This window comes from Lissotriton vulgaris, chromosome 2_1, assembly GCF_964263255.1.
Source record: "Lissotriton vulgaris chromosome 2_1, aLisVul1.2, whole genome shotgun sequence".
Lineage (NCBI taxonomy): Eukaryota > Metazoa > Chordata > Amphibia > Caudata > Salamandridae > Lissotriton > Lissotriton vulgaris.
In genome coordinates, this window is record NC_141687.1 from 505,180,142 (window position 1) to 505,205,758 (window position 25,617).

The 25,617-nt window shown below is 45.6% G+C and overlaps 1 protein-coding gene across 1 annotated transcript in view; it reads right to left on the minus strand.

The window, feature by feature from the left end:
- Window positions 1-25,617, minus strand: part of DNAH7 (dynein axonemal heavy chain 7) — a 1,812,153-nt gene that overhangs the window by 1,518,074 nt on the left and 268,462 nt on the right. Inside the window, exon 12 of the mRNA XM_086955398.1 lies at window positions 9,788-10,060. Coding sequence (XP_086811524.1) covers window positions 9,788-10,060 — 273 coding nt within the window. The remainder of the gene's footprint in view (window positions 1-9,787; window positions 10,061-25,617) is intronic.

Sequence of the window (25,617 nt, forward strand, 5' to 3'; positions counted from 1 at the left end):
ATACCGGGGAAAACCGTAAAGATCAAGCCCTATTGGATCCCGGAGGTCAGAAGGAAAGGGATCCAGCAAGAAGTCGAAGAGATGCTAAGACTCGGGGTGATCCAACCTTCCCACAGCGAGTGGTCGAGTCCGATCGTGTTGATCCCGAAACCGGATGGAACGAGAAGGTTTTGTATGGACTTTCGAGCGCTGAACGATGTTTCCACATTTGATGCTTATCCTATTCCAAGGATAGACGAACTCATAGAAAAACTCGGGGAAGCCAAATACATCAGCACGATCGACCTTACCAAAGGATACTGGCAGGTCCCCCTAAAGGAGGAGGACAGGCACAAAACAGCGTTCACTACCGACACCGGGAGATACGAATTCACGGTTCTCCCCTTTGGCCTGCATGGGGCCCCTGCCACCTTCCAAAGGCTGATGAGCAATGTGTTGAAGGACATTTCGTCATTCACGTCTGCGTATCTTGACGATATGGTCGTCTTCAGCCCCGACTGGGACACACATCTGAAACACCTGCATATGGTGTTAGAGACACTCACCCAGGCTGGATTGAAAGTAAACTCAAAAAAATCCCGGATTGGGTTTCAAAAAGTGAAATACTTGGGATATGTACTAGGTCATGGCCTGATTGAGCCACAAATGGAGAAAGTAAGGGCCATAGCTGAGACCCCCTTCCCGAGAACAAAAAAAGAACTAAGGGCGTTCTTGGGCCTCATAGGCTATTACAGGCGATTTATCCCTGGCTTTGCACAGTTGGCAGCCCCCCTCACCGATGCCCTGCAGACTAAGGTGAAACAGTCTGACTTACGGACACCCACTCCGGCCATGTCCGAGGCGTTCGCCTCCCTGAAAAGGACAATCACCTCCACCCCGATTCTCACCTCCCCTGATTTCTCGCGGCCCTTTTCTCTCCATACGGATGCCTCGGACTATGGTATCGGGGCTGTGTTGTCTCAAGTGGGTGCCGATGGTTGCGACCATCCGATTCTGTTCATCAGCCGGAAGTTGTTCCCGAGGGAACTCAAGTATCCGACTGTTGAAAAGGAATGTCTGGCCATCCGGTGGGCAGTTGAGAAGCTGTCCTATTACCTGGAGGGTCGGCAGTTCTCGCTCTACACGGATCATGCCCCCCTTCTCTGGATGGCCCGCAACAAGTCGAATAATGCGAGGGTCATGAGGTGGTTCCTGGCGCTGCAGCCTTATGCCTTTAGCGTACACCAAAAAAAGGGGTCGACAATAAAGGGGCTGACTTTTTGTCCCGGAATCCACTTCCCGAACGGAAGTTTTCAGGGGGGATGGTGTGTAACCTGGGCACGGGGTCTCGCCCTGCAGAGGCTTTAATGATGTACGACCCCCCCCTCTTGTCTCCACAGCCTCCTCAACTCCCTGGATGGTCAGCAACGGAAAGATATAGTTGCGACGACGAGGATGAAGAAGGATGGGGGCCCTTTAAATGGACTGAAAGCCTGATGGAGGAGGAGCCTGGAGAGCCCGTAAAAGGCGGCACTGACAGTACACAGGTGTGTTACTACACCGGAGGAGCGGACAGAGTGCAGGAGAGTGGAGAGGCAGGAAGCAGCAAGGAGGAGTGGAGCGGAGGAGCGAGTTGGTTAAGCGAGGAGAACATTGCGGAGGAGGAGAACCCTGAACGGAGAAGACGGGACTCAGCATCATCGGATCAAGAGTCGGCGGGACCTGGGTCGTCTGCAGAGAGAGCTGAGAGCCGAGATACGGGATCTGCAAAGCCTGGAGGCCAACCCCACGAGCCGCCCAGCCGTACGCCAGGAGGGGTACGGCTATCTGAGGTACGTGAACGATTCCTGGGGTGGTGGAGGAGGAAAGGCAGACGCCTGACTTAGCTTAAGCTGAACGGATAAAATACCGGCGTCCCCCGAATAGCGTAACACTGTAACTTCACTATCACGTTTCCCTGTAGAAGTGCACCGTGTGTCACCCTCACTTCCCTCACGTACCCCTTCCCCCTCAACATTCAGTGGCCGATATACCGAAGTACTTACTTGTCCTCTCTTCTGCTTACCTCCTCGGCGGCCGGCGAGGGCGAACACTACGGAGCCTCCGGAGCCCAGCAGCAGGAGGAGGAGCCCCGTCCGGAGAAAGGAGGAGGGAGTGCTCCGAAAGACCCGACAAGAAAGGAGCCGATCACCCAGAAGAGGCGTAACGAGAAAAACATGTACCGATGAACTGTATGCCAAAATAAAAACCACTACAACCAAAACACGCCTCCTACCCATTCCTAGCCCCGCGGTAACACCCCTCTATGTCAAAAAGATGTCCTAAGGCACAGCACTCCGAGGAGCGCCAATGCGCTAAAGCCGTCTCGCCCATCCCTGGGCTGAATTCTGGGTTATCAAAGAGTGGGGTGAAAGGGGAGGGGAAGGAGGCAAATTATTTTTAATGCTGGTTTGGTCCAACACTGCTAGTGTTATGTGCGTTACATGGGATGCGTATAATTTTGGGGGCCTATGTGATTTTTCAAGAAAGGGGATCTCCTGCAAAGACGTACCTGCCACCGCTGGATCCTGAAATAACCAATGCTTCTCGGAATCAGTGCGGTTCCAATCCACTAGGTGACATAGTGGTGCTGCCTAGTAATAAAGCTGGATATCAGGGATCTCCAACCCACTCTCGCCAGGTGGCAGGAAACTGATGGTTTTCTTCATAAGAGGTTTGCAGCCTTGCCAAAGGAATTGTGAGATCTCTGTCTGTATCCAATGTAGCATACCAGAGGGAATTCACAGAGGGAGTGTTTAAAATAGATATAAAATCTTTGGCAGGACCATCATTTTGATAGCGGCTATTATCCCTAGCAATGAAATAGGATAGTGGTTCCACCGACGCAGGTCTGAGCGGACCTGGGTATGTAGCTTGCAATGGTTAATCGAAGCTATAGTTTGTAATGTGGGCGCCAACTAGATTCCCAAGTATGGGACTGTGCCACTCATCCACTGTATGGGGTGCTGGCTCTGTAGACCGGTCTGAACTTGGAGTGGCAGGGAAAGATTAAGCGCGATAGACTTCTCAACAATAACCTTAAATCCTGAGTCCTTCGCAAACGAGTCCAGCTCTACAACGAAGGCTCCCAGAGAAGTGATGGGATCGGCCCGTGTCACCAATATATCGTCCGCATACAGGCTAATAGTGTGTACAATTCCTCCAAACGGGACCCCAGTAATATATGGGTGTGATCTAACTCTTTGCACCAAAAGTTCCATGTATAATGCAAAGAGCAGGGGTGAAAGAGGACTCCCCTGTCCTGTTCCTCAACCTATGCAGAAAGGGGTCAATTTATGCCCGTTGATTCTGACTGTCACAGTGGGAAGGCGGTAGCAATTTTAGATTTTTGTCCTTATTTTCTCGCCAAGGCCGATGAGTGACAACACCTGTTCAAGATATGGCCAATGGACCCTATCAATGGCTTCTCTGCGTCGATGGAGAGGAGCAATTACTCTCCCTGAGTCCTTGAAGCCTTCTCAATGATATGCAGGAGCCGCTTAGTGTTGCCACAGGTCTGTCGTTGGGAAATAAAACCCGCCTGATCAGGGTCAATCAGGCCGGGCATGTATGTGGCGAGCCTGTGCACCAGAATCCCTGTATATAGTTTCAGATCTATATTTATGAGAGATATATAGGGCGGTAAGAACCACAGCTAGCCTGGTCTTTCCCCGGCTTAGGGATGATCAAGACTGCCGCCTCCAGCATTGAAGTCGGAATTGCCCCGGAGTTGCAAATGTGATGAAGAGCCTGGTCAGTAGAGGGGCGAACACCCAAACATTTTATAAAAGGCCGCTGTATAGCCATCCGGCCCAGGAGATTTGGCCAATTTAAGTCACAAGATTGTTGCTAAGACCTCCTCTACTCGTATATCTTTTTCTGAGGTTAGTGTGGGAAGATGTGCTTCCGCTAAGTAAGTGTCCCCGTCTGTGCTGTCCAGCGTCTGTCCCGAGTATATTGGGCATAAAATTCCCTGAAGGTCTCAGCTTTTGCTGCGTCGTCCAACACCAGTTTCCCTGTTGAGTAACGCACCTCCTGAACACCTTGAAGTTGTCTACTCTCGCATAGCTTGTAGGCCAGAAGGCACCCACATCTGTCCTCTCCAACATAGAATGAGTGGCCAAACGCAAGGATACTCTGGGCAATGGCTGCTAGTTGTGTTCGGGCTGCGTTTAGTTGATGCCAAACTCTAGGTGCCCCAGTCCTCTGGTGCATTTGCTCCAGCTCTCTAATCCTCTGAGCTAAGTCATCTCTTTTCTTTCTACGATGAGCATGATCTGCCACCGAGATTGCGATTCGTTTGCCCTGATCATCGCTTTGAGTGCCTCCCACCGTGTTGACATGTGTGTATCTGGATTATCATTGTGTTGGAGGTAGTCATGGATGGAGCGCTGATTTTGGGCAACTATGTCTGGGCGCTGTACGAGTGAGTCTCGAAGATGCCCCTGCGACGCGGAACAATGTACAGGTGGAAGTACCAGTGTGGCCACGACCGTAGCGTGGTCTGATAGGGATGCCACCAGGATTTCGACTTCAGTGGTGAGGTCGTGGAGGGCCCAAGAGCCTATTAAATAATCGAGCATAGCATAGGTTTTGTGAGCATTTGAGAAAAAGTATTATCTGAGGTGGGGGTGTTGGCATCTCCACAGATCCACCAAGCCCAGTTCTCTCATCTGTCTAGCTCTTCTGTCAAGAGTGCACCTGCCTAGCCAAAGCACTGTGCTGATCTTTCAAGGGTGTTATTGAGTACTAGATACCCCCAAGAGTATCTTACGTTGAGTTGTTGCTGTTGCCTCTGTCAGGGCCTCATGAAAAAATCTTTCTTGACCCTCGTTTGGTGCATACAGTGACCCAATAATCAATGTTTGACCCCCTATTGTAAACTGATAAGATAACAGCCTCCCTCTGATTTCTGCCACTTTCTGAACCACCCTGCCTTGGAAGGACCGGGATACCAATATAGCCACCCCTGCAGATTTAGTGGGGCCAGACGAGAATAGCTGTGTAGGAAACATATGAGACTTAAGCCAGTGGTAGTCCATGTAAGGAGGTGCGTCTCTTCTAAGAGGGAAATGTCAGCTTTAGTGTTTTCCAAGTATGATAGAATTGCCCTACATTTCATCGGGTTAGTGAGACCTCTCACATTCAGTGTGAGGATCTTGAGGTCAGTGGGGGACATCTAAGGGCCTAGTGGCAGGATTTATAGCTAAAGGTCTAACGCTAAGCCGTCATGCTTGTTCGTGGCCGTGATCTCTAGGGAACCCCTGTGACTTGTTGTGAGGCCACTTTGTGCAATGATACAGTGAATGAGGGACCCCAGTAAACAAAAATCCTCTTTGAACTAACAAAACATGCATGCAGGTAAGTAGTAAGAATTTGAAGAACAGTCCGCCAGCCATGTGTGACTGGCAGAAAGTCTTTACAGGGTCCATAGTTTGGCCAAGTGCTGATCCTCCACCCACCCGCCGTTGAACAATGAAAAAGGGATTAATACCCAACAGCATGCTCACGAAGCCGGTGTCTTTGCCAGGGCCACCAGAAAGGACTCCAATACAGCTTGTTGCCCTTTCGCGATCTCTGCTTGGTCAGGTTTTTCGAATGTCGTCTGCGGCCTAGACGCCGCCATCGCTAGGAGTGATCGCCAATGCCAGATGCAGAGCTCTCCCTTTCTTCATCCTCTTCAGGGAGTTCCAAGCCCAACAAATGACTTGCCTCCAAAAGTGATCTTAGCTGGTGGAGTTTACTATCCATTCAGAAGATAAGCCGGAACGGGTGACCCCAAGAGTATGGAATGGCCCTTTGGCGCAGGTGCACAGTAATTGGTTAGAAGTCTCTTCGCCTTTGTGGAGTAAGCATGGAAAGATCTTGGTATAGAACTGGTGTCTGATCCCTAAAGGTGATAGGGTGCATGGACCTAGCTTTGCGAAGGATCTCTTCCTTTGTTTGAAAGTCCTGTACACAGACTAATGTGTCTACCGGTGGAGCTTTGTTGGGAAGAGGCGGACCCACCTTGTGTGCTCTGTCCAACCTGAGATCAGTGTTGGGAGAGTTACCGAGGATGTGATTGAATAAGTCATCCTAATCATCATCATCATCATCATCATCATCATCAAATAACTTTATTCAATTCATTGAATCATAAAAGTAAGCATCATACATAAAACATCTTCAAAATTTCCAATTAAAAATTTGGGGTGGCTAAATATATAGATTTCACGATATAAAAATTAAAACATAATTTTAAACTTTCAGACTATCCGAAAATACCAGAGTGGATTTAAACCCTTCAGTCGCATTGCCCGGTTTTCCTAACACAATTCATCATGTTTCCTAATTCATAATGTAGTTCTGATGTAATTAAGCACAGCACTACAGATGGCAGCTGAAGACAGGGATAATAAATAATTAAAACCCTCTTGATACGAACTAGGACAAATTTCCTTCAAAATTGGCCTAATAAAGCGGGCCCTTATATCCTTATATAATGTGCAAAAAAGCATAAAGTGCATTGTGCTTTGTTGATCTAAATTATTAGATGAACAGGGAGTCAGTCTCTCACACCAGCTCACCGGTTTAGGAAAAGCCAGAAGAAAGTGCACTGTGCAGAAACAAAACCTACTCAGAAGGAAGCATGATTGTGTAGGGATGCTAAAAGATAAATAAAAATCTTGACCTCTTGGCTGCCTATAAACTAAAAGCTCGTCAACCGAGTCAAGCATTCCTAGGTCTTTATAATAAGCATTTTTTAAAATTGGTTTCATACTAGCTGGTATGCTTTCAGGATTGTCATAATAATTTTCTAGACCAATCTTATTGAATGCATTTTTAACATAATGGAGCCAAGGGATAGACAATACCTTTTCCAAGCTCATACAGTCCTTAACAATCTCTCTAGTGAATGACAATTCCTCTGAAGACCACACTTTCCCCCATAAAATTAATAGGGCAATTTTAATTCGGTCTTCAACATAATCCACTCCCAGTTCGGAGTGACAGAATTTTGTAGGAGAACTAATATGGCCATCGATAGTCTTTTTAAAAATGTGTTTTCCAGAATTTGTATCTGGCTGCTTTTTTGATAGCCTCACACTCCTGCCCCATAGGCTGTCACTGACCGGCATTTGGATTTATATAAAGTAAATATTTCTGCAACCGGCTTATGGCCCAACTTGCATGCAAAGCGAAACAAGCCCTCTATGATTCAACTAGTATGTTGGGCCCTCACTACGATCAGATGGTCCCAATTCAGTTTATTATTGAAGACATTCCCCAAATATGTGAAGTTAGGTACTTTGTCTTGAATATTTCCTTTTACCACAAACTTCCTCGTTTTTGTTTGTTTTGGGCCACACACCATGATAAAAGACTTACTAAAATGTACTTTAAGATCCAATGCCATCATAAAGTCAAAAGCAATCAAAGCTTTTTGTAGGCTATTAGCAGTTACAGTCATCAATACTGTATCATCTCATATGACAAAAGGGGAACCGGCTTTCCGCCTATGCTCGGATAGTCCAGCTGCTGATCTAATAAAAATGTGTCCAACCCATTTGTATATAAAAGAAATAAAGAGGGCATCCATGTCTAACACCTTCAGTAGACGCAATGGAACTAGTTTTTTCGCCCACTGGTCCATAGCGTACAGAAACAGAGGTTGTTGAGTGCAATCTACGCAACAGGGTAATGAGTGCTTCCTCAAAGCCCATACTTTCCATAAATGTCCACAGCTTCCCTATGTTGACTGTGTTTAAAGCACTAGATAAGTCCATGAAGGCCCTGTGTATAGACCTCACCCCACTTTGGCCTTCATGTACTTACCCATAACTAAGGACAGGTTGAGACATTATTCATTCGTTCCCATTCCCTTCTGGAAACCACGTTGCGATTGAGATATAAACCGGAGTCATTAGCCCAGGTATCAAGACGGGCAAATATTACCCTCTCAGCACTTTACATGTTGAATCAATTATGGATATGGGCCTATAGCATACAGGATCATTCCTGCTGCCTTTCTTATATATTGGCACTACCACAGCCTCTTTCCACATAGTGGGGATGCGCCCCACTATTTTAGCTTTAAAAACATTTGCTAAAAATGGAATCCATAATTGGAGATTGCCCTTTAACATGTCTAGGGGTACCCCGTCTGGCCTGGGGCTTTTGCAGAGATGCCCTTTATCCGCGCCTCTTCAACCTCGCTGGCAGAAATGGATAAACTCAATTGGGTCTCAGTTTCCAAGCTAATAATTGTATTGTCTTTTTGGTCTTGCATGGATACGCTGTTTGGGTTAAATAGGAGAAGTGGTCAACCCACGATTCCCTTGTTGTAGTTGATTCCATATTTCTAACAGCGTCTGTAAAAAAAGGATGATTAATGACTTCCCAGAAGCCCCTGGAATCCTTGAGAGCACTAGCTCTCTCCAAGTCTTCCCAGGCAAGTCTTCTTAATTCATCCTTCCTGAGTCCAATTACTTGTTTATAAAGTTGTCTTGTCGAACTTATTAAGGCCCTATCACTGGGGACCAGGTGCAAGGCTTTTTTAAGGTCTTTCTGGGCCCTAGAGCACTCTACTTTAACCCCTTCTGTGCGGGGTTGTTTCCCCCCGCTGTGCTGGGGGTGGGGGGTGCGCAACGCTCCCCGGTGCTAATGACGAGCTCAGCTCGTCATGACCACACCCGTTCCAATGGAACACTCAGCACAGCAGGGGAATTAGCCCAGCGTGCGAGTGTTTCATTTACCAAAATGTAAAATAATACTTGGGTTTTGTATTCATGTGCAAGGAATGGGCAGTTAGAAATAAACTTGTCAATTTCACAGTTTATATGTCACCCCTGGTTATGCCTGTATAGCACTGTTGATCACACATATCACCACAAGTCACTTATCCTGCACTACACTCACCACTACATCGCCACAAATTGTAATGTTTTGTTGACAGTCATATTCAGTTTTTGTTGTAAATACCAATTGAGTAAATAACGTTACTTTTGACAAATTGCTTTGCTCTTGTGGTGTGTTCCCTTTTCTCCCCTAGGGTTTAAAAATGACTCTTTAAACCAATAATGAATTGAATTTGTATTATATGCTTTTGGAAATTGAGATTTCAGACTGTATTATTTACACTGAGCAAAGTAATTATCACTTACCAACAGAACCACTTGTTTTATAGATCAGCTTCTTGTCCTGGAGCAGTTAAGCGTCCCCCTGGAAATGGGCCTTGACTTACCCTTCAACACTGGCACTATCTCCTTGGCTTCCCTTTCTGCTTCTCAATAGACGGATCCCAAGCATGAAACAAAGGAACGCTATAGATATGAGAAATTAAGGAGTCACGACCGTCCATCTGTGTTATTAAAGTGCTCCACCTGCCACTGGTGACAATGGATTGCTGGGAGAAGAAAAAAAAACAGTGCGCTGCCTAGAGAAGGTTCTCTCAAGGGATCAAGTGAGTGGGCAAAGACTCTTTAAAAAAGGAATTTCCAAGAGAATCTCGCTTAAATGTGTGCAGTCATATGAAATCCCATTAAATAAGCAATACGAGCAAACTGCCTATTGATTGTTTTCCTGTGAAATATGATTGGAACATGGAATTAAAACAAAATTTCCCCAAATTTCAATACAAGCCTACTAATGTAGAATTTGACCTTTGCTCGCAGTTTATGAATGTGTGAATGTTTGTCTATTATTATAACTGTTTATGCTTTTTTGGGCCACATTTATGTTGAGTGTCATGGCATAACTATAGAAGCAATTTGGAGGCAAACTTCACCTTTCTCGATGTGTAATTGATCTCGTCGGTGAGCAGCTGGTACTTGACGACTTCCCTCATTGTCTCATCGAAGGTGTGTTCTTCTGTCAAGAACTGATCCACGTCCAGGTCCGCCTGCTTGCTGATCAGCGAGTTGTACTTGTCAAACAGATTGATGTGCTGCCTGGGCAGGCGACTCTCCCTGGCGACCTCTTCTTTGATCTTCAGCTTTTGCTCTTCCAGGATTTCATCCAAGATGATTGGCTTCAAAGTGGGATTAAGCTTGTTTCCGGACTTTAAACAAAACAAAGGATTTACTGTTTTTATTTTTGGCAAAAAAACAAATTGACATTGAATAATAACTAGTATAGGCATCAGCAAGAGCTACAAATGTTAACAATTCAGTTGCGGCGCAGGGCGTGGTTGGTTCACAACATGCAGTGCATACAGTTTTCACCTTGTGAACATAAAAAATATTAAAGCAAGGCCTCCATAGCAAGTAAAACCGGGGGCATCAGTTGTGCAACCCAGTATGAAAAGCCATCACTAACCAAACATCTTGTCATACAAGGCTCTAGTGTCCTTTCAGAACGCTCTGTCATAAGAAGACATAGCTCCCAATATGCCAGCTTGACACATGCACGGACGAGAACAGCTCTTCGCTCCCAAATTCTTAATGCTCAGAGACAGAACACAGCATTTTAGAAAACCGTCAAAATATGCAGGATGTGGATTGTCTCAAACACCCCTACCTATCGTTGACCTTTGTTGCAACCTCCTAACAGATACAACAGAATGAAGGTTTCCATCCTAAGAGAATGCAGCCCCTCAATGGCAAGCGGCAGCACGTGCACTTTGCGCAGGGGCACGTTTGTTGTGATAAGGTTCCTGGCTAGCTAAGCAAGCTGATGGGGGTAGAAGGTGCTAGGAAGATGCAAAGATCACTGGTCTGAATAGCGAAACAATAGGATGTAGCCTTGTTTGGGTGATGTGTGTCGTTTATTCAAACTACAACACTGCCCGAGCGCTGTTCACCTTAAAGTTATGCTGGAAATGGAAAATGTTTCCTGTGGGAGCTCATATATTGGGTGCAGTGTTGTGCTGGGTAAGTAACAGATGTACTAACTTATACGGATTCCTCGCAATCAGGAACTTTTGTCTGATACAATGAAGTAAGTGACACACTCAATGTGTAACAGACAGTTCAGCAATATTAATTTACCAATTTAGCAATATATTTATTAACAAACAATACATGTTCGCAAGAATTGTAACGGTGTATCAAACATGCATAGAAGACAAGTCAAAGCAGAAAATAATATTTGTCTTTGTCACTCAGGGTGGCAGAGCTGGTAACTGTCCCTTTCTACAACCACAGCAGTTCTGCAAATGGAGGCCTGTTTTGGCTTTGTGCTCGCTGAGAAGTATAAGCATACATTCTGTGTGCTGCCCCGAGGCCTTTCCTTCCTGTAGCAACTGTAGAAGCCTTATCTCTGGGCCCGCTCAGCATTTGAGCAACCCAGCACTGCTGATCTGTTCTCGTTCATGGAACACAACAGTAACTGCAGTACACTTCACATGTTATGATCGAAACCTCATGTGCTCCATCAAGATATATTACAGGGAACTAACTAAGCGAATTACTAATCTAGCACTAGCCCCTACTCTAGGTGGCTATCCCTTGGAGCTATCCTAACAATAGTACACCACTGATGCAGCAGAAATAGGGGGGAATCATGAGGGGTGGAGACAAAGACAGTCAACCTTTGCAATATTTTTGATAATCTTTGCATCCAATGAAATTGGCAACAGTGACAAATGCAATAATGTAATTGCAATAATAAAGCTGTATACATTTACTGAATTGGTCACATACCAACTGGTTTTTGAGATAGCTCAGGGTTTAAGAAATGCATTATGGGACCTGACAAAGGTGGGGGAAGGGATCTCTAAAGGGGCTGTGGCTTAAGAAGAGTAACTAGGAACTGTTTAAAACAAGTGTAACTGTAACAAAGGGCATGTCCGTAAACATATGGCCTAGGATCACATTAGTGTCTTCCTTCTACTGATCCCCTACTTCCCCTTCCTTCTATTATTCGCCTCCACACCTCCTGGTCCTTCTCCTTCTCGTTATGATAATCCTCCTGCTATAACTCACCATGGTACTTCTCCTCGTTCTAGTCATGCCTTCCTCTTTTTGCTGCTCTTACTGTTAGTCATCCTTCTTCTAGACCTCCTTTTCCTGCTGGTGTCCCTCCTGGTCCAGGTGATTTTTTAGGCCCGGTATTAGCCTTTCTTATCCCAGTCTTCCTGGCATTTCTAAAACAGGTCATCCTCTCCTTCACCCTAGTCCAGTTTGTTCCGGGTCCTATGCTTTTCCTCCTGGTCCTAGTCCTTTATGCCCCCACCACCTTCTTCCGTCTCCTGGTCATCTTCTACTTGGTCCAGTTTCTCCTCCCCATACTTCTAATCTGCCTCTTGGTACTCCTCCTAATTCTGGTCTTGAACTTGTCCTTTTGCTCCTTTGATTTATGATCCTCCAGATACTGGTACTTCTGCTCTTCCAAGGTATGATCCCCCAAGTACCAATTCTCCTGATTTTCTTGGCTCTACATTGTCCTTATGCTTTTGTTACTCCTCCTAGTCAAGGTTCTGTTCTCGTCATTCAGGCTCTAGTCCATCTCTCCCTCATCCTACTGGTCATCCTTGCGGTGGTGTCACTGGCCTTCAGGTCTTGGTTCTCCTGCTTCTAAAGCTGCTTCTTGTGGTTCTCTAAATCTCGTAATCCTAATTGATGCTGGTCCTCTCGAATTTGGTGTGCAGGGTCCTGACCTGTCTGATGCAGTTGATCCTGACCCTAGTACACAGTTTTTTCCCCGCCCAGGCTCTCATAGTCTTGAGCTGTCAGTCAGTCAAATATTATATATATATATATATATATATTGATCCACAAATGCCCTAGAGCTTTTCAGGACACACTCGTGCTCCGCCTGCCATCCGGCCTGTTAGGACTATTTTCTCCGCCAATTCATGGGTATGTTTAGCTTCTTGCCTGACGCATTTCGGGGCGGGTTGCCCCCTAATCATAGGCGACTCCACATGTTTGAGAAAAACCCCACTTTATTGGTTTGTTAAAGGCACGCCTCCCATTGGTTGCTGGGTCTGGTTGGAATTGTCTTGCATGCTGGGAGTTGTATTCTCCATGCTTTTTGGGAGTTATTTTAATAGCGGTTGTTACTGTTCCTTAGTGGAGTCCCATTAGTTGGTGGGGAATTGCATTAAGTCCGGCTTTGCACACTGTTAAGGGTCGGCAAGGTTCCAACCCACAGCCTCTGCTGTCGAATCTCCGCTTTCGGTGACAGCCGATGGTGCATCCATAACAACCGCTATTAAAATAAGTCAATGCTCAAGAAGGTGTCTTAAAGAAACTGCAACTTGTGCAAAATGCGGCGGCCAGATTGATTACTGGACTTCCCAAGTACGCCTCTATCTCCGGAACTCTCCGGGAGCTCCACTAGTTGCCAGGGAAGAAAAGAGCCAAGTTCAAGGCTCTCTGTATTGCCTACAAGGCAATTCATGATCAAGGACCTACGTATCTGAAAGACTCCTTTTGTCCTTACGAACCTACCAGATCCCTACGATCATCAACCGCTGGACTACTCCAAGTCCCGAGGACAAAAAGAGTTTCCTGGGGAGACAGATCCTTCATAGTAACTACCACTAAACTTTGGAATAGTCTACCATCCTACATCAAAACCTCCACTTCTCTGCTCTCCTTTCGCAGACAGATAAAAACCTGGCTGTTTAAGCAATAATCTCCTCATGAGCTAGTTCGTTTCACTCAGCGCCGAGACACCTACGGGTAATTGAGTGCTTAACAAATAGCCTAAATAAATCTCCCACTGTAAGAGAGGTGGTTTGGGAGTTACAGATAAACCGGTCTAAATCCAAGATCTTTCCCCTCACAGAGTTCCACACAATACCTGCCCTGGAGTATCTGCTACAGTGGAGTCTAGATGTGGCACGTGATCTGGGAGTGTTGGTTTCTATCCCACGACTATGATCACTTGATTCGCAGTTTTTTTGTCACAGCGCTTTAGCGAATAATAACTCGAAAAGATAGATGGATTCGGCTCCCGCTCTCACTTAAGTGTCCGTTCCTTTTCGCTAATATCCCTGTTGCGATGGCACTTATTATCTTCCAACCGTCACATCAGATCTCGTTCCGGCTGATTTGGCTTGAAGGGCCAGCTAAGGGGTCCGTTGAAGTGTTAACTAGTCCGTTCCAGAAAGGAGGTCTGGCATTACAGGACTTCTAAACATTCTATCTTGTCGCACAGGTTCCTTATTTCAAACACTAGACCCTGTCCCAAACAGTGCCGATGCACGTCGGAACGGAATGTGAGCTAGCTCTGACGCAATCTTTACTGGGGCAGGCTCTGGCGCCTGACGCACGGCACGTAAAGGTGTAGACATCCTGGAGGGGTATGCGGGCGTGGTGGGAGCTAGAGAAGGGGATACTGCAAACTGTTACCTCTGCAGATAATCCTTTGATCGCACCTATAAAGGAAAGGGCGGCCAAGACTCTGCTGAGAAGTAAGGGGCTGGGGGAGCTCTTTGAGAATGGTATCTTTATTACAAAAAAGTAACTTTTGTGCCCGCCCTGGCTCCACCCCACTAGCCTCTTTTTCATCCTTACATTTCGGTCTGTGATTAGCTCAGGACTCCCTATATTCCCTAATGAGCCCCAGGAAATGTCACTTCTTAGGGCCTCCATAAGGTGTGCTGAATGTGGTCACCCTATTACTTACCTATACTCTAACTACATGCCAGGCAGCTCTGGTACATTGACTGAGGCTAGGAGATAATGGGAGACTCCATGTGGGTACAGGCTCACTGATAAGGCATGGTCACACTGGTGTACTCAAGTTAAAAACGCCCATCTCAAACACAGACACAAATTGATAGTTTAAATACTTGCACCAATATTATTAGACCCTTGAATACATTGCCAAGTTTGGAGGGATAATTGCAGCAAATGTCAACGTTGTAGAATTGTATCCGCTGATTTTCATTTTACATACGGCATGGGCATGTACCTCACTGTCAATGTACTGGCAAGGCGTATTTAACACCATGGCCGAGATTCTGGAGATGCCCTTTTATCCCTCCCGCCAAACGGCTTTATTGGGGGACACCTTGGACATACTTACTGATGCAACCTACTGCCAAAAACGTCCGAACAATACACCAACACTATACACCCCACTCCCCGGCCCAAATAAATCTGGGCCCCCTTCCTGAGATCCCCCAGTTGCACTGAAGCTCCGTCATCTCCACGGCAGTGGATCCCGAATCTTTCGTGGTTGCCCCAGAACCCCGAGAGTCCAACTGCAATCTTTATATCTGCCAATGGGTTTTGGGTATCTTATTATATGCTGGTCTCGTTCACAATACTTACCTGCTCCCACTGTTTGATGGGATGGACGGTAAAGGCGCGCTTTACTGGCTGTTTTATTAATGTGGGAATTCAATAAACAAATGCAGAAAAAAATGATATAATGCTGAATAGCGGTCTTCGGGAAGCAGGTAAAATACAGCTAGAGGCGAACAATTTGTTATAATGCTTGGCTGCTGGGAGAAACGATATAGAGCGAGCATAGGCTTTGCTCTCTCCGTTTTCTGCATTGACTGAATACTGAATCAAACAAAATACGTTTTAATCCTGGAACCCTTTCTAAAGATATACAAACTGCAACTAAAGACTCCCAATAAGAGTTATTTATGGACAAGAATCTCAAAGGACTTATCCGTTTTGTATTAAGTAAATGATTTGCTTTTAGAAGATAAGAATGAATATCAATTAAAACATTCACATTCTTTACCATGTACTACTGTGAAGATTACATATCAATGCGTGTTACTATTCCAAACTGGGCCTTGCTATTTCCGTAAAACATTTTTAGCTCGCTGAATACTTTGATTATTTAATTCATTTGGAGTAGTAAGAAAAGTTAAGAAAGAAGAAAAAGACGTAGAGAACTTGTTTTCAGTGAGGTGGGCTGTATCGGACCTGGGACTGTCCTATCAGGGGCCTATTCAGAGGCTTTTGGAGTATGCAAAGTAATACTTCTGTAGTACTCTTTTATGTGCTCCTACATGCTGTGGAATGGTTGCTATTTCGAATATCTACATGGTAATTTCCAATGTCGTTTTGAAGGGATTGGTCACATAAAATGGGACAGCTGTATCGTCAGGGCCGCTTCACAGGGGGAAAGAATATGCATTTCAAGGTCAGTGTTAAAAGCTCTTCCTAGGTCCCTTCAATGAAGGTGGCGCGGAGTGCAAGTTATGCTGAGTGCTGTCTGAGTGGGGGTACAGACACTTTTCAGAAGCTCTCCTCATAGTGGCCATCAATCCCTTCTCTTTCCGCTGCATGATTGGATGAATAAGATACAGGTATTTTATTCCTAATGGGATGACGAGGAGAGTAGACTGGACAATTCAAAGCTGATATTCTAAATATCACAACTCTCAGCATGGAGGATAAGGACATTGTTTGCCGGATTAATGGTGGACAACCTAAAGCCATGAGTCTTGATGTCTAATGTCTTGACATCAGGTGCGAAGGGTTCCTTCTTTTCATCTCCAAGCACTTTCTAGACAATGATCCTGATGGTGAGCATTTTGATGAAATTGATTTGTTAGAGGGCCTGTGTTTGATTCTACCTCAAGGCATACGTCGTCCTACAATGGCGAAGCAATTATTCTTTCTACATTTGAGCATGGGTTTTGCACAACACTGTTGCTATGGGTTCAGGAAATGACTTCAAGTTCAAGTGCTGGCTCAATTTCAACACAAACTAAAGCCTTGGCTTTGAAACCTGCCACAAACCTAGTGTCTCGACATTGAGCAGGTTCTTGATGTTCAAAGACATCTCAACCTCGAACAGGTCATAGGTGTAGCCTCAAAGTCAAATGATTCAGGGTTTAACTTCCTATTTATCAATATTGACAGTAAGCAGGAATGATAATGATAGATGTTCTCTGAGGGACTGCTGTAGTTGTCCAGTTGGCCACCAAGGTCTAAGGGGAAGAAATCACTACGTTGGCATGGCAGAATATATTTGACTTTTCTTCTTAACAGGGCCTATTTCAACTTCAAAAGAGTTCCTTCATTTTTCTGCAGTCTAACAAATAACATTTCCCGTTTTGTAGTTTGAACCAAGAATGTATTTTTTGTAAATATTTATTAGTTCAATTTACTAGAAATAACAATGCCACGTAGTGTTTGTTCTAAGTATATTCTGCATCCTGTTGCATAGGAATGCACATGTATATGGGAACAAACATAAGCATTTAACACAAATCATAGTATAAATGTAATCATAATGACCGTGTACAAGCCTTGTTACTTGCCTTGTGAACACTTCGTACATGGATTCATGTAAACACAACGAGCTACTATAACAGAACATAACCTAGGTATGCGATCGGCCCCACTCACCCTGGTGGAGGGGAGCAGGAGGAGGGGAGGATGGAGAGGAGGAAAGCCGGAGGATGGAAAGGAGGGGAGCCAGAGGATGGAGAGGATGTTTACTCGATTACTGGTGGGTGGGGGGAGGAAGGGGGGGGGTGGGGTGCTGTTAAGTAGATCACACAATTGGGTCATTCTGTCCACCTAGGCTGCTGCCACTAGCGCATGGCGTCATTTTGGAGGAAAGGGAGTGGGTAGGAGTCTAGTGTCCTTTGAGTCATATAGAATACAGTAAGTGGTCGAGGTGGTCTGTTGCCGGTTTTACCCTGTATATACTCCAACTACCCCTTGCCAATCAGGGGGCGCGGTCGGTAGCGGACACCCAGTCCCACCATCACGTAAGGCCTGTTGTTCTGCAAGAATACTTGAGCACAAATCTGACAGCCACTGTCGAATAGAGGGGGCAAGAGCAGATGTTTTACTCATAGTTATCCTGCGCTTGGCCAGAGCCAAAGCTAAGCCAATTGATTTGTTAGTAGGTTTACGGGCTGTGGAGCGGTAGGTGACAGCTAATAAGCAATGCAGTCCCTCTCTTAGGAGCAAGGAGCACAAGGCCTCTGACAGAGACCCTATGGTCTGGCACCAATAAGAATCGAGCTGTGGGCATCTCCAGATCATTTGTATGAAATCTGCCATGGTGGTCTGGCAGTGTGGGCAGGTATCAGCGACCACAGGTACATACACGTCAACCGTTCCGGTGTGAGGTAGGTGTGGTGAAAATAATTTAACTGTGCATACTTAATCAGGCATTTGTGAATATGAGCTTTGACACCCCTATACACTGTGGCCATTGTATATCTGACTGTAGTGTCTAGGGTGTCATCCCAGTAAGCCTGAAGGAGGCGCCTCCCTCTCAGCACACAAGGTACTATAAAGATATGTGACAGCCCTGTGACCACCCCAATGTATCAATAAGACCTGGAAAACCTGTGAGGTCTCTGGCTCAGCATACATTCAGTGCCAAAGTGTCACGTAATTGTGGAGTAAATTGGAAGGAGCCTGGGGGTACACCATAGTCGTCCACCAAACTCTCGAACGTGCTGAGAATCTTAACAGAGAAAAGATTGCCCCACGTGGTAAGGCCAGCCTCCATCCAGGAAGTCACATCCGGCCTCAATCATAGCTCGGAGCAACCCGGCAGCACTTAAAGGCATAAGTGCATTCTCTCCTACCCTTGGGATTGAACCAAGAATGTTTACCACAAGAAACTAAAGACAGCAGGTATTTTGACTGAAAAGCCGAACCGGGCATCAGGCATTTCCCTGGGATGCTAGAAAGGTGGGAGGCCCGTTTTGTTGGTGGGAGGTCGGTTTTGTTGGTGAGAGCCGGTTTTAAAACAGTGCAGCAGTTTTAAAAACACTGCACATTTCTTGTATATCCAGTAGTTTACCGGCAACAACAAAAGTGTCAAGATAAATCAGGAGATTAATGTACCTTCTGGTGAGAGAGGAGAGTTTTGTCTAGTGGGAATTTTGACTCATCTAGGGTAGCACAGAGGGTTACTATACCTGCTGCAAAGAACATGTACCATGCATATCATAGAACAGTATTTTATGTGCTTAACTCAGTGGGTTACTTATTTTGTCACAGAGAATCTCTTGTTACTGTGCAGTTCACAAGTTACAATCGTATTCTAGCATAGTGAGCTATGAACTGCCATCAAAGAGCTTCATGCAACTGCATAGGGCAGGTTAGAACATTGTTTTTTTCCCAGTCTTTCATTATCCCGATGCTGCTATAAAAGGTTTGTTTAGGTAGAAATAGTTTATTAATATTAAAGTCAACCCTAACCACTGTGTTATGTTTTGAATCCCAGGTTTGTGCATCTCCAAACCAACCACTCAAAAAATGGCTACCTGTATGGATGACATGTGATCCTACACCGTGTAGTCCCCTTTGCATTAGGTAACATTTTCTATAAAGTGATTTACACACTTATGACTCATAGTCTCTGTACAAGTGTATGATGTAAAGTGGCCAAACTATATACTACATAATTGGAATGCGAACTGCAAAGGAGAACGGGACTTGGACCAAAGGACTTAGAAGAGCTTGGAGAACAAGGAGAACCAGGAACCACCCAATGTAAGTACCCAAGAACCCTAGAAGGCTGTGTGCAGAGTTGAAACATAGCTGCGTGTTCAATGGGAGTCAATAGAGAACGCGTGGTTGCAGTTTTAAAGAAAAATGACCCTTCCCAGAGAACCCAGAAGAAACCATTTGGAGGACAGAAGGTTGGAGAGCAACTCCACCCATGGCTGGTTGACTTGGGAAGAAAGGCCTCTGGAGAAATCTGTGAAGATGTCCGGTGGAATCCAAGTGTGGATTCTTGAAGAGGAGAACCTACAAGTAGCGGGGACATAGTCTATGCCACTCGGAGGTGACCAGAAGGCATTGAAGCTTGTTTCCTTTCCAGTAAAAGAATTGGCTTGGTAGTTTGGTCTGCCCTGTTCCCATGATGCACTGGGCCAGGGACAGACTAATTTGCATGTAGCCGGGTTCTGAGCTGGGATGGTGCAGTGAGCTAAAAAACGGTGATGGATCAAGCCGTGATCTGTTGACTGGGTACAAGTGTTCTGCTTAATTCAGATACTCTGTCCATCACCACCCCCTTTTCTGAATCAGAAGCCATTGAAGCACAATGTCCATCCTTGTTAGGAAGCTCTGAAGAGTTGACAAGGACCTTTTTAGGTTTAGCTGTGGGGACCAGGTGACGCTGTAAAAGACGGGAGCCGTACATCCCATTTTGGAAACCAATTTAGTAGAGACAGCTAAAACACTATCCTTCCTCATACCAAATCTATATCACTTCAGTATCCCATTTTAGGCGAAGTAAAAACCTTTCCAACCGCTAAAATGGAAGTAGTAAATACGAAACAGCATTTTCATGGTTACAAAGGCCCAATTGGAGACTTTGCGGCTGCTAAAATGACAACTTTTCATGCTGCCTTGTCAGGGATGTATAATTGCATTGTATCTAACTTTAGGTCCTTTTGGTATATTTTGATGAGGAATGATAAAAAAAAGAAGTTATTTACCTGTAACTGCAGTTCTCCAGTATTGGTATCCTTCAGTATGTTTCACTATCAAAGGCTATAATGGAAATGAAAAAGTCAGTTTAATAGCCTATTTATGTCCTTTTTTATAAATGGACCAAACTTGAACCAATCAGGTAACAGCACCCTCTATAACACTCTCAGAGGCTAAGTTACTCAGATTTTCAAGCAAAAGTGGGAATAAATAACCCTGAGCTATAAAGGGTGCATCGCATGTGAATCAATGAACGATACCAATGCTGGAGAACTGCGGCTACAACTTTATTTCTTCTCCATTACTCGATCTTTCATATAGTATCAGTGCAAATAGCAGATGGTGGGTAGAAAATATGTACATAACATATTCATATACAATTTAATAAAATATTTATATCCTACTCGCGTTAGCCAGTAGATAGTTAGGAATATATATATATATATATATATATATATATATATATGACCTACGCAGCCCCTTTCCCTAAAAAAGAAAAGAAAAAAAAAGTCCAGAAACTTGCCTGAGGCCTGCCCCCTTTCTCACCACTCTGCAAATGCACCTCCTGCGGCGCTGCTGGTTGAGGGATGTTGTCCCCTTGTCTCCAGAGGGTCCTTGGGGGCCAACACGCCTTCCTGCTACCTCCAGTAAGTCCCACATAGGGGGAGTGCTGAGAGGTCTTTGGAGGCCACGCCCCTTCCTCCACCACTCTGCAAACGTGCCTCCTGGTACACTACTGGTTGGGGACTTAATTCCACTTCACTCCTGAGAGCCTCAACATTAAAGAGGACTCCCCCCCCCCCCAACCAATAGTGTGCCAGGATGCATGTTTACAGAGTAGTGGAGAGAGGGGGCATAGCCTCGGACGACCTTTCAGCAATCCAGCTGTATTGGTCTTACTGGAGGTAACCCCTCCTGTTACCTCCAGTAAGTACCACACAACAGGATTGCAAAGAGGTCTTCGGAGGCCACGCCCCCTTTCTCCACCACTCTGCAAACAAACTTCCTGGCGCACTAGTGGTTGGGGGATAATGTCCACTTTTCTCCTGGGGGGGGGGGGCTAGGAGGCCAAGAAGCCCTCCTGATACTTTGTTTAAGTCCTAGACAGCAGGATTCCGGACAGCTGGTCAGAGGCCCAGACACCTTTCTCCACCACTCTGCAAACGCAACTACTACTATTTACGGACTCACAAACGCAACCAATGGTTGTGTTTGTGAGACCGTAAATAAATTAATTTTGGACTCACCCTGGTGAGTGCTTTTTTCTGTACCGAAGAGTGCGAGGTTGGAAGCAGTCATTTAAGCGGATGCACCTCCCGCTGGAAAGCACCCGTTCTTGAGTGCACGGAGTTGGTGCAAAAGTCTGGAGCTAGAATATATATATAATTACATACTGGCGGTCGCCAGTAGGTAGTTATAGTTAGGACCTATTTTCCATAGGAAATCAACAACATTCTATTTGGAATAACTTTGGCGCCGATTGACGAATCTCTGGAACATTGTCAAAACTGGTGGGGCACCCTGGTCCGCACCTATCCTGAAAGTTTTGGGGTGATTCATGAAGCGGGGGCTGAGAAAAAAGAGGGGTCCCAAAACGTGTTTTCCCCATTCAATTTTTCATAGGAACCGTTCATTGCGGCTACAGCATGAACTGCTGAAAGGAATTACACCAAATTTGGCAAATAGGTAGTCTTTGGTTCAGACTCGTGCCTTTTGCTTAAATAATGTAAATCCGTTAAGTAGTTCCTGAGAAAATCAAAAGTACATATATATATATGGCCTCAGAGGATCCGCGCACCCTGCCGTGCACGAGCTGTATTCTAATTGGCTGTCAACACTTCAAACCAGGAAGTGTTGGCAGCCATCTTGTGCCTCGGTAGAACCTAATAAAAAAAAGCACAAAACGCATTAAGGGGGCAGGGTAGAAACACCCTGACCCCTTAGGCCTGCTCAGGGGGTCCCAAAAAAAGAATATTTTTAAAAAAAATCATCAAAATCCGTGCAGGATGTGCGGATCTTGCCGATAAGAAAAAAAAACGAAGCACGGGCTCCCGCTCTTCTTTGGTAAATGGCCCCAAGGGGCAATACTTATGTAAAGGGGGCCCAGAGGGGCCCCCCATCCCTGGGGACCACCAGCCCCGGGGATTTCTTAAATTTTGTGCGGGGGGCTCTCAAGCCCTCCCCCAGCCCCGGGGACGGCCACCCCCGGGGCTTCTTGAAATTAGGTGGGGGGCTCTCAGGCCCCCCCAGCCCTGGGGACCGCCACCCCGGGGCTTCTTTAAATTTGTTGCAGGGGCTCTCAGGCCCCCCGCAGCCCCGGTGACCGCCACCCCTCGGGGCTTTTAAAAAAAAAAAGATAACCTGTGTGGGGGGGCTCAAGCCCCCTCACACGCCCCAGAGGCCGCCACCTCCCAGGGGCACTAAATATTTAAATTAGGGGGTCCGTGATGGACCCCCTAGGCCCGGGGACCACCACCCCCGGGGCTTTGCAGATGGTGGGAGGGGGGGCCACGCGGCCCCCCTCCTGGAGCCTTGTGATGGCCCTGGGGACCGCTACCCCCAGGGCACAGTAGTTTGCTATAGCGGGCGGGGAGGGAGCGTTTGCAGATGGAGAACAAATTCCCCCTGAATACTGGGGGTCCCTGGGGGTCAACTAGCCCACCAGTAACCTCCGGTATGCGCCAGGGGGCAGCATTGTAGAGAGGTGTTCTTAGGCCACGCCCCTTTTTACACCTCTCTGCAACGCAGTTCCGTGGCGCTTACTGGAGGTACCTGGTGGGCTAGTTGGCCACTAGTTGATCTCAGGATTCAAGGGGACTTAATCCCCCAACTTAAAATGCGCCACGGGTGCATTTGCACAGTGGTGAAGGTAGGGGCCCGGGCCTGAGGTGATATGTGTGCAAACACGCCCTGTGACGTGTTTTAAGTTGGGGAAATAATTCCTCTTCAATCCTGAGGTCCCCTGGGGGCCAACTAGCCCATCAGGTACCTCCAGTAAGCGCCACGGAGCTGCGCTGCAGAGTGTTATAAAAAGGGGCATGGCCTCTGAACACCTCTTTGCAATGCAGCTCCCTGGCGCATACTGGAGGTGCCTGGTGGGCTAGTTGGCCCCCAGGGGACCTCAGAATTGAAGAGGAATGAATTTCCTGACTTAAAATGCGCCACAGGGTGTATTTGCAGACATGTCACCTCAGGCCCCACCCCCTTCCTTCACCATTGTGCAAACGCTGCCTGAGGTGCGTTTTAAGTTGAGGAATTAATTCCTCTTCAATCTTGAGGGTCCCTGGGGGCCAACTAGCCCACCAGGTACCTCCAAGTACCTCCAGTATGCACCAGGGAGCTACGTTGCACAGAGGTGTTTGGAGATCACGCCCATTTTTACACCTCTCTGCTGCTCTGTGGCACTTACTGGAGGCACCTAGTGGGTTAGTTGGTCCCTAGGGACCCTCAGGATTCAAGGGAACCTAATCTCCCAACTTAGAACGGCCACAGGGCGCGTTTACACAGTGGTGAAGGGAGGGGACGGGCCCTGAGATGACATGTGCAAACACGCCCTGTGGCACGTTTTAAGTTGGGGAAAAAAATCCCCTTCAATTCTGAAGGACCCTGGGGGCCAACTAGCCCACCAGGTGCTTCCAGTAAGCACCACTGTGCTGTGTTGCAGAGAGGTGGTCTAGGCTGTGCCCTTTTTTACATCTCTTTGCTACACAGCTCTGTGGCGCTTACTGGATGTACCTAGTGGGCTAGTTGGAGCCTAGGGAGCCTCAGGATTGAAGGGGAATTATTTTCCCAATTTAAAATGTGCCACAGGGCGTGTTTGCACAGTGGTGAAGGGAGGGGATGGTGTAAGAAAGTGGCTCTATATATACTGGACTTAAGTAAAATCCGCCGAACTAGGAATTCCGATTTACTCACCTGTTACCAGGAGAGACTTCAGTGTTGCATCTTTGAGCCCAGTATTCAGCCTGAAAAGTAATTCTAACAATGCTTACCAGTAACTTGAATTTCCTTCCATAGGCTAACATTAACTGGTTTCACTTGGAAATTCTTCTAAGTGTGGAGTTTTGGAATGTTAAAATATCCCTCTAAAATCAGCCGTACTACGAATTCCGATTTACCCACCTGTTATCAGGAGAGACCTCAGTGCTGCATCTTTAAGCCCAGCACTGATCCTGAAAAGTAATTCCAACAATACTTACCAGTCACTTGAATTTTCTTCCATAGGCAAACATTAACTGGTTTCACTTGAAAATTCTTCAAAGTGTGGAGTTTTGGAACTTTAAAATATTCACCTAAAATCATCCTAACAACAAATTCCGATTTACTCACCTGTTATCAGGAGAGAACCCAGTGCTGCATCTTTTAGCCCAGCACTGACCCTGAAAAGTCATTCTAACCGTACTTAACAGTAACTTCTATTTCCTTCCATAGGAATCCATTGTCTGGTTTTCACCAGAAAAGTTTCCAAGTGTTGATTTTCACAAACTACATATATTCCTTAAAAATCGCCTGTATGACTTAAACGCATTCTTTCAACTGTTTACAGGAGATGCTCCAGTCCTGGATCCAGGATCCACCACTGAGTAAGAAAAAGTAACGATAGCACTACTTACCTGCTAAGTGAATTTCCTGCAATAGGATAACATTGGTGATTCTATGTGAAAAAGTTTGTGTCAACTATTAAAATACAATAATATTCCTTAAAAATAACTACTGTCACCAAAACGCTTTTACTCAACTTTTTACAGGAGATGTCCCAGGACTGAATCTAGGATCCAATAGTGTGGTTAGAAAAGTAATCCATAAAGTAACTAATTGCATTTAACTAGAAATTCCTATTGAGCTCAATGTTGCATTGTGTTGCCCATTGCAACAACTGTAACTACTGTACTTACACGTCTATTGCCTATTTGCAAAGTATTTAAACTAAAGTAATTCATTCTGAGAAAGTATAAATAGTAATGTAATTGTAACGTAATTTAAAAAATAAAATATCTAAAAATAAATAGTTTTAAAAAATGTAGTAAATCAGTATCAAAAAATAAATATAATAGTTAATAAATTTAATAATTGTCATTTAAAAACCTTTGAAATTCACTAAAAAAACATAGGTTTCAGACATGTTATAGTTAGTAATTAGCATTTAAAAAACATTTGAAATTCAATGGAAAAACCATAGGTTTCAGACATATTATAGCTAGGAATTAGCATTTAAAAAACCTTAGAAATTCACTGAAAAAAACATAGGTTTTAGAGGTGTTCTAGTTAGCTGGACATTTCACTC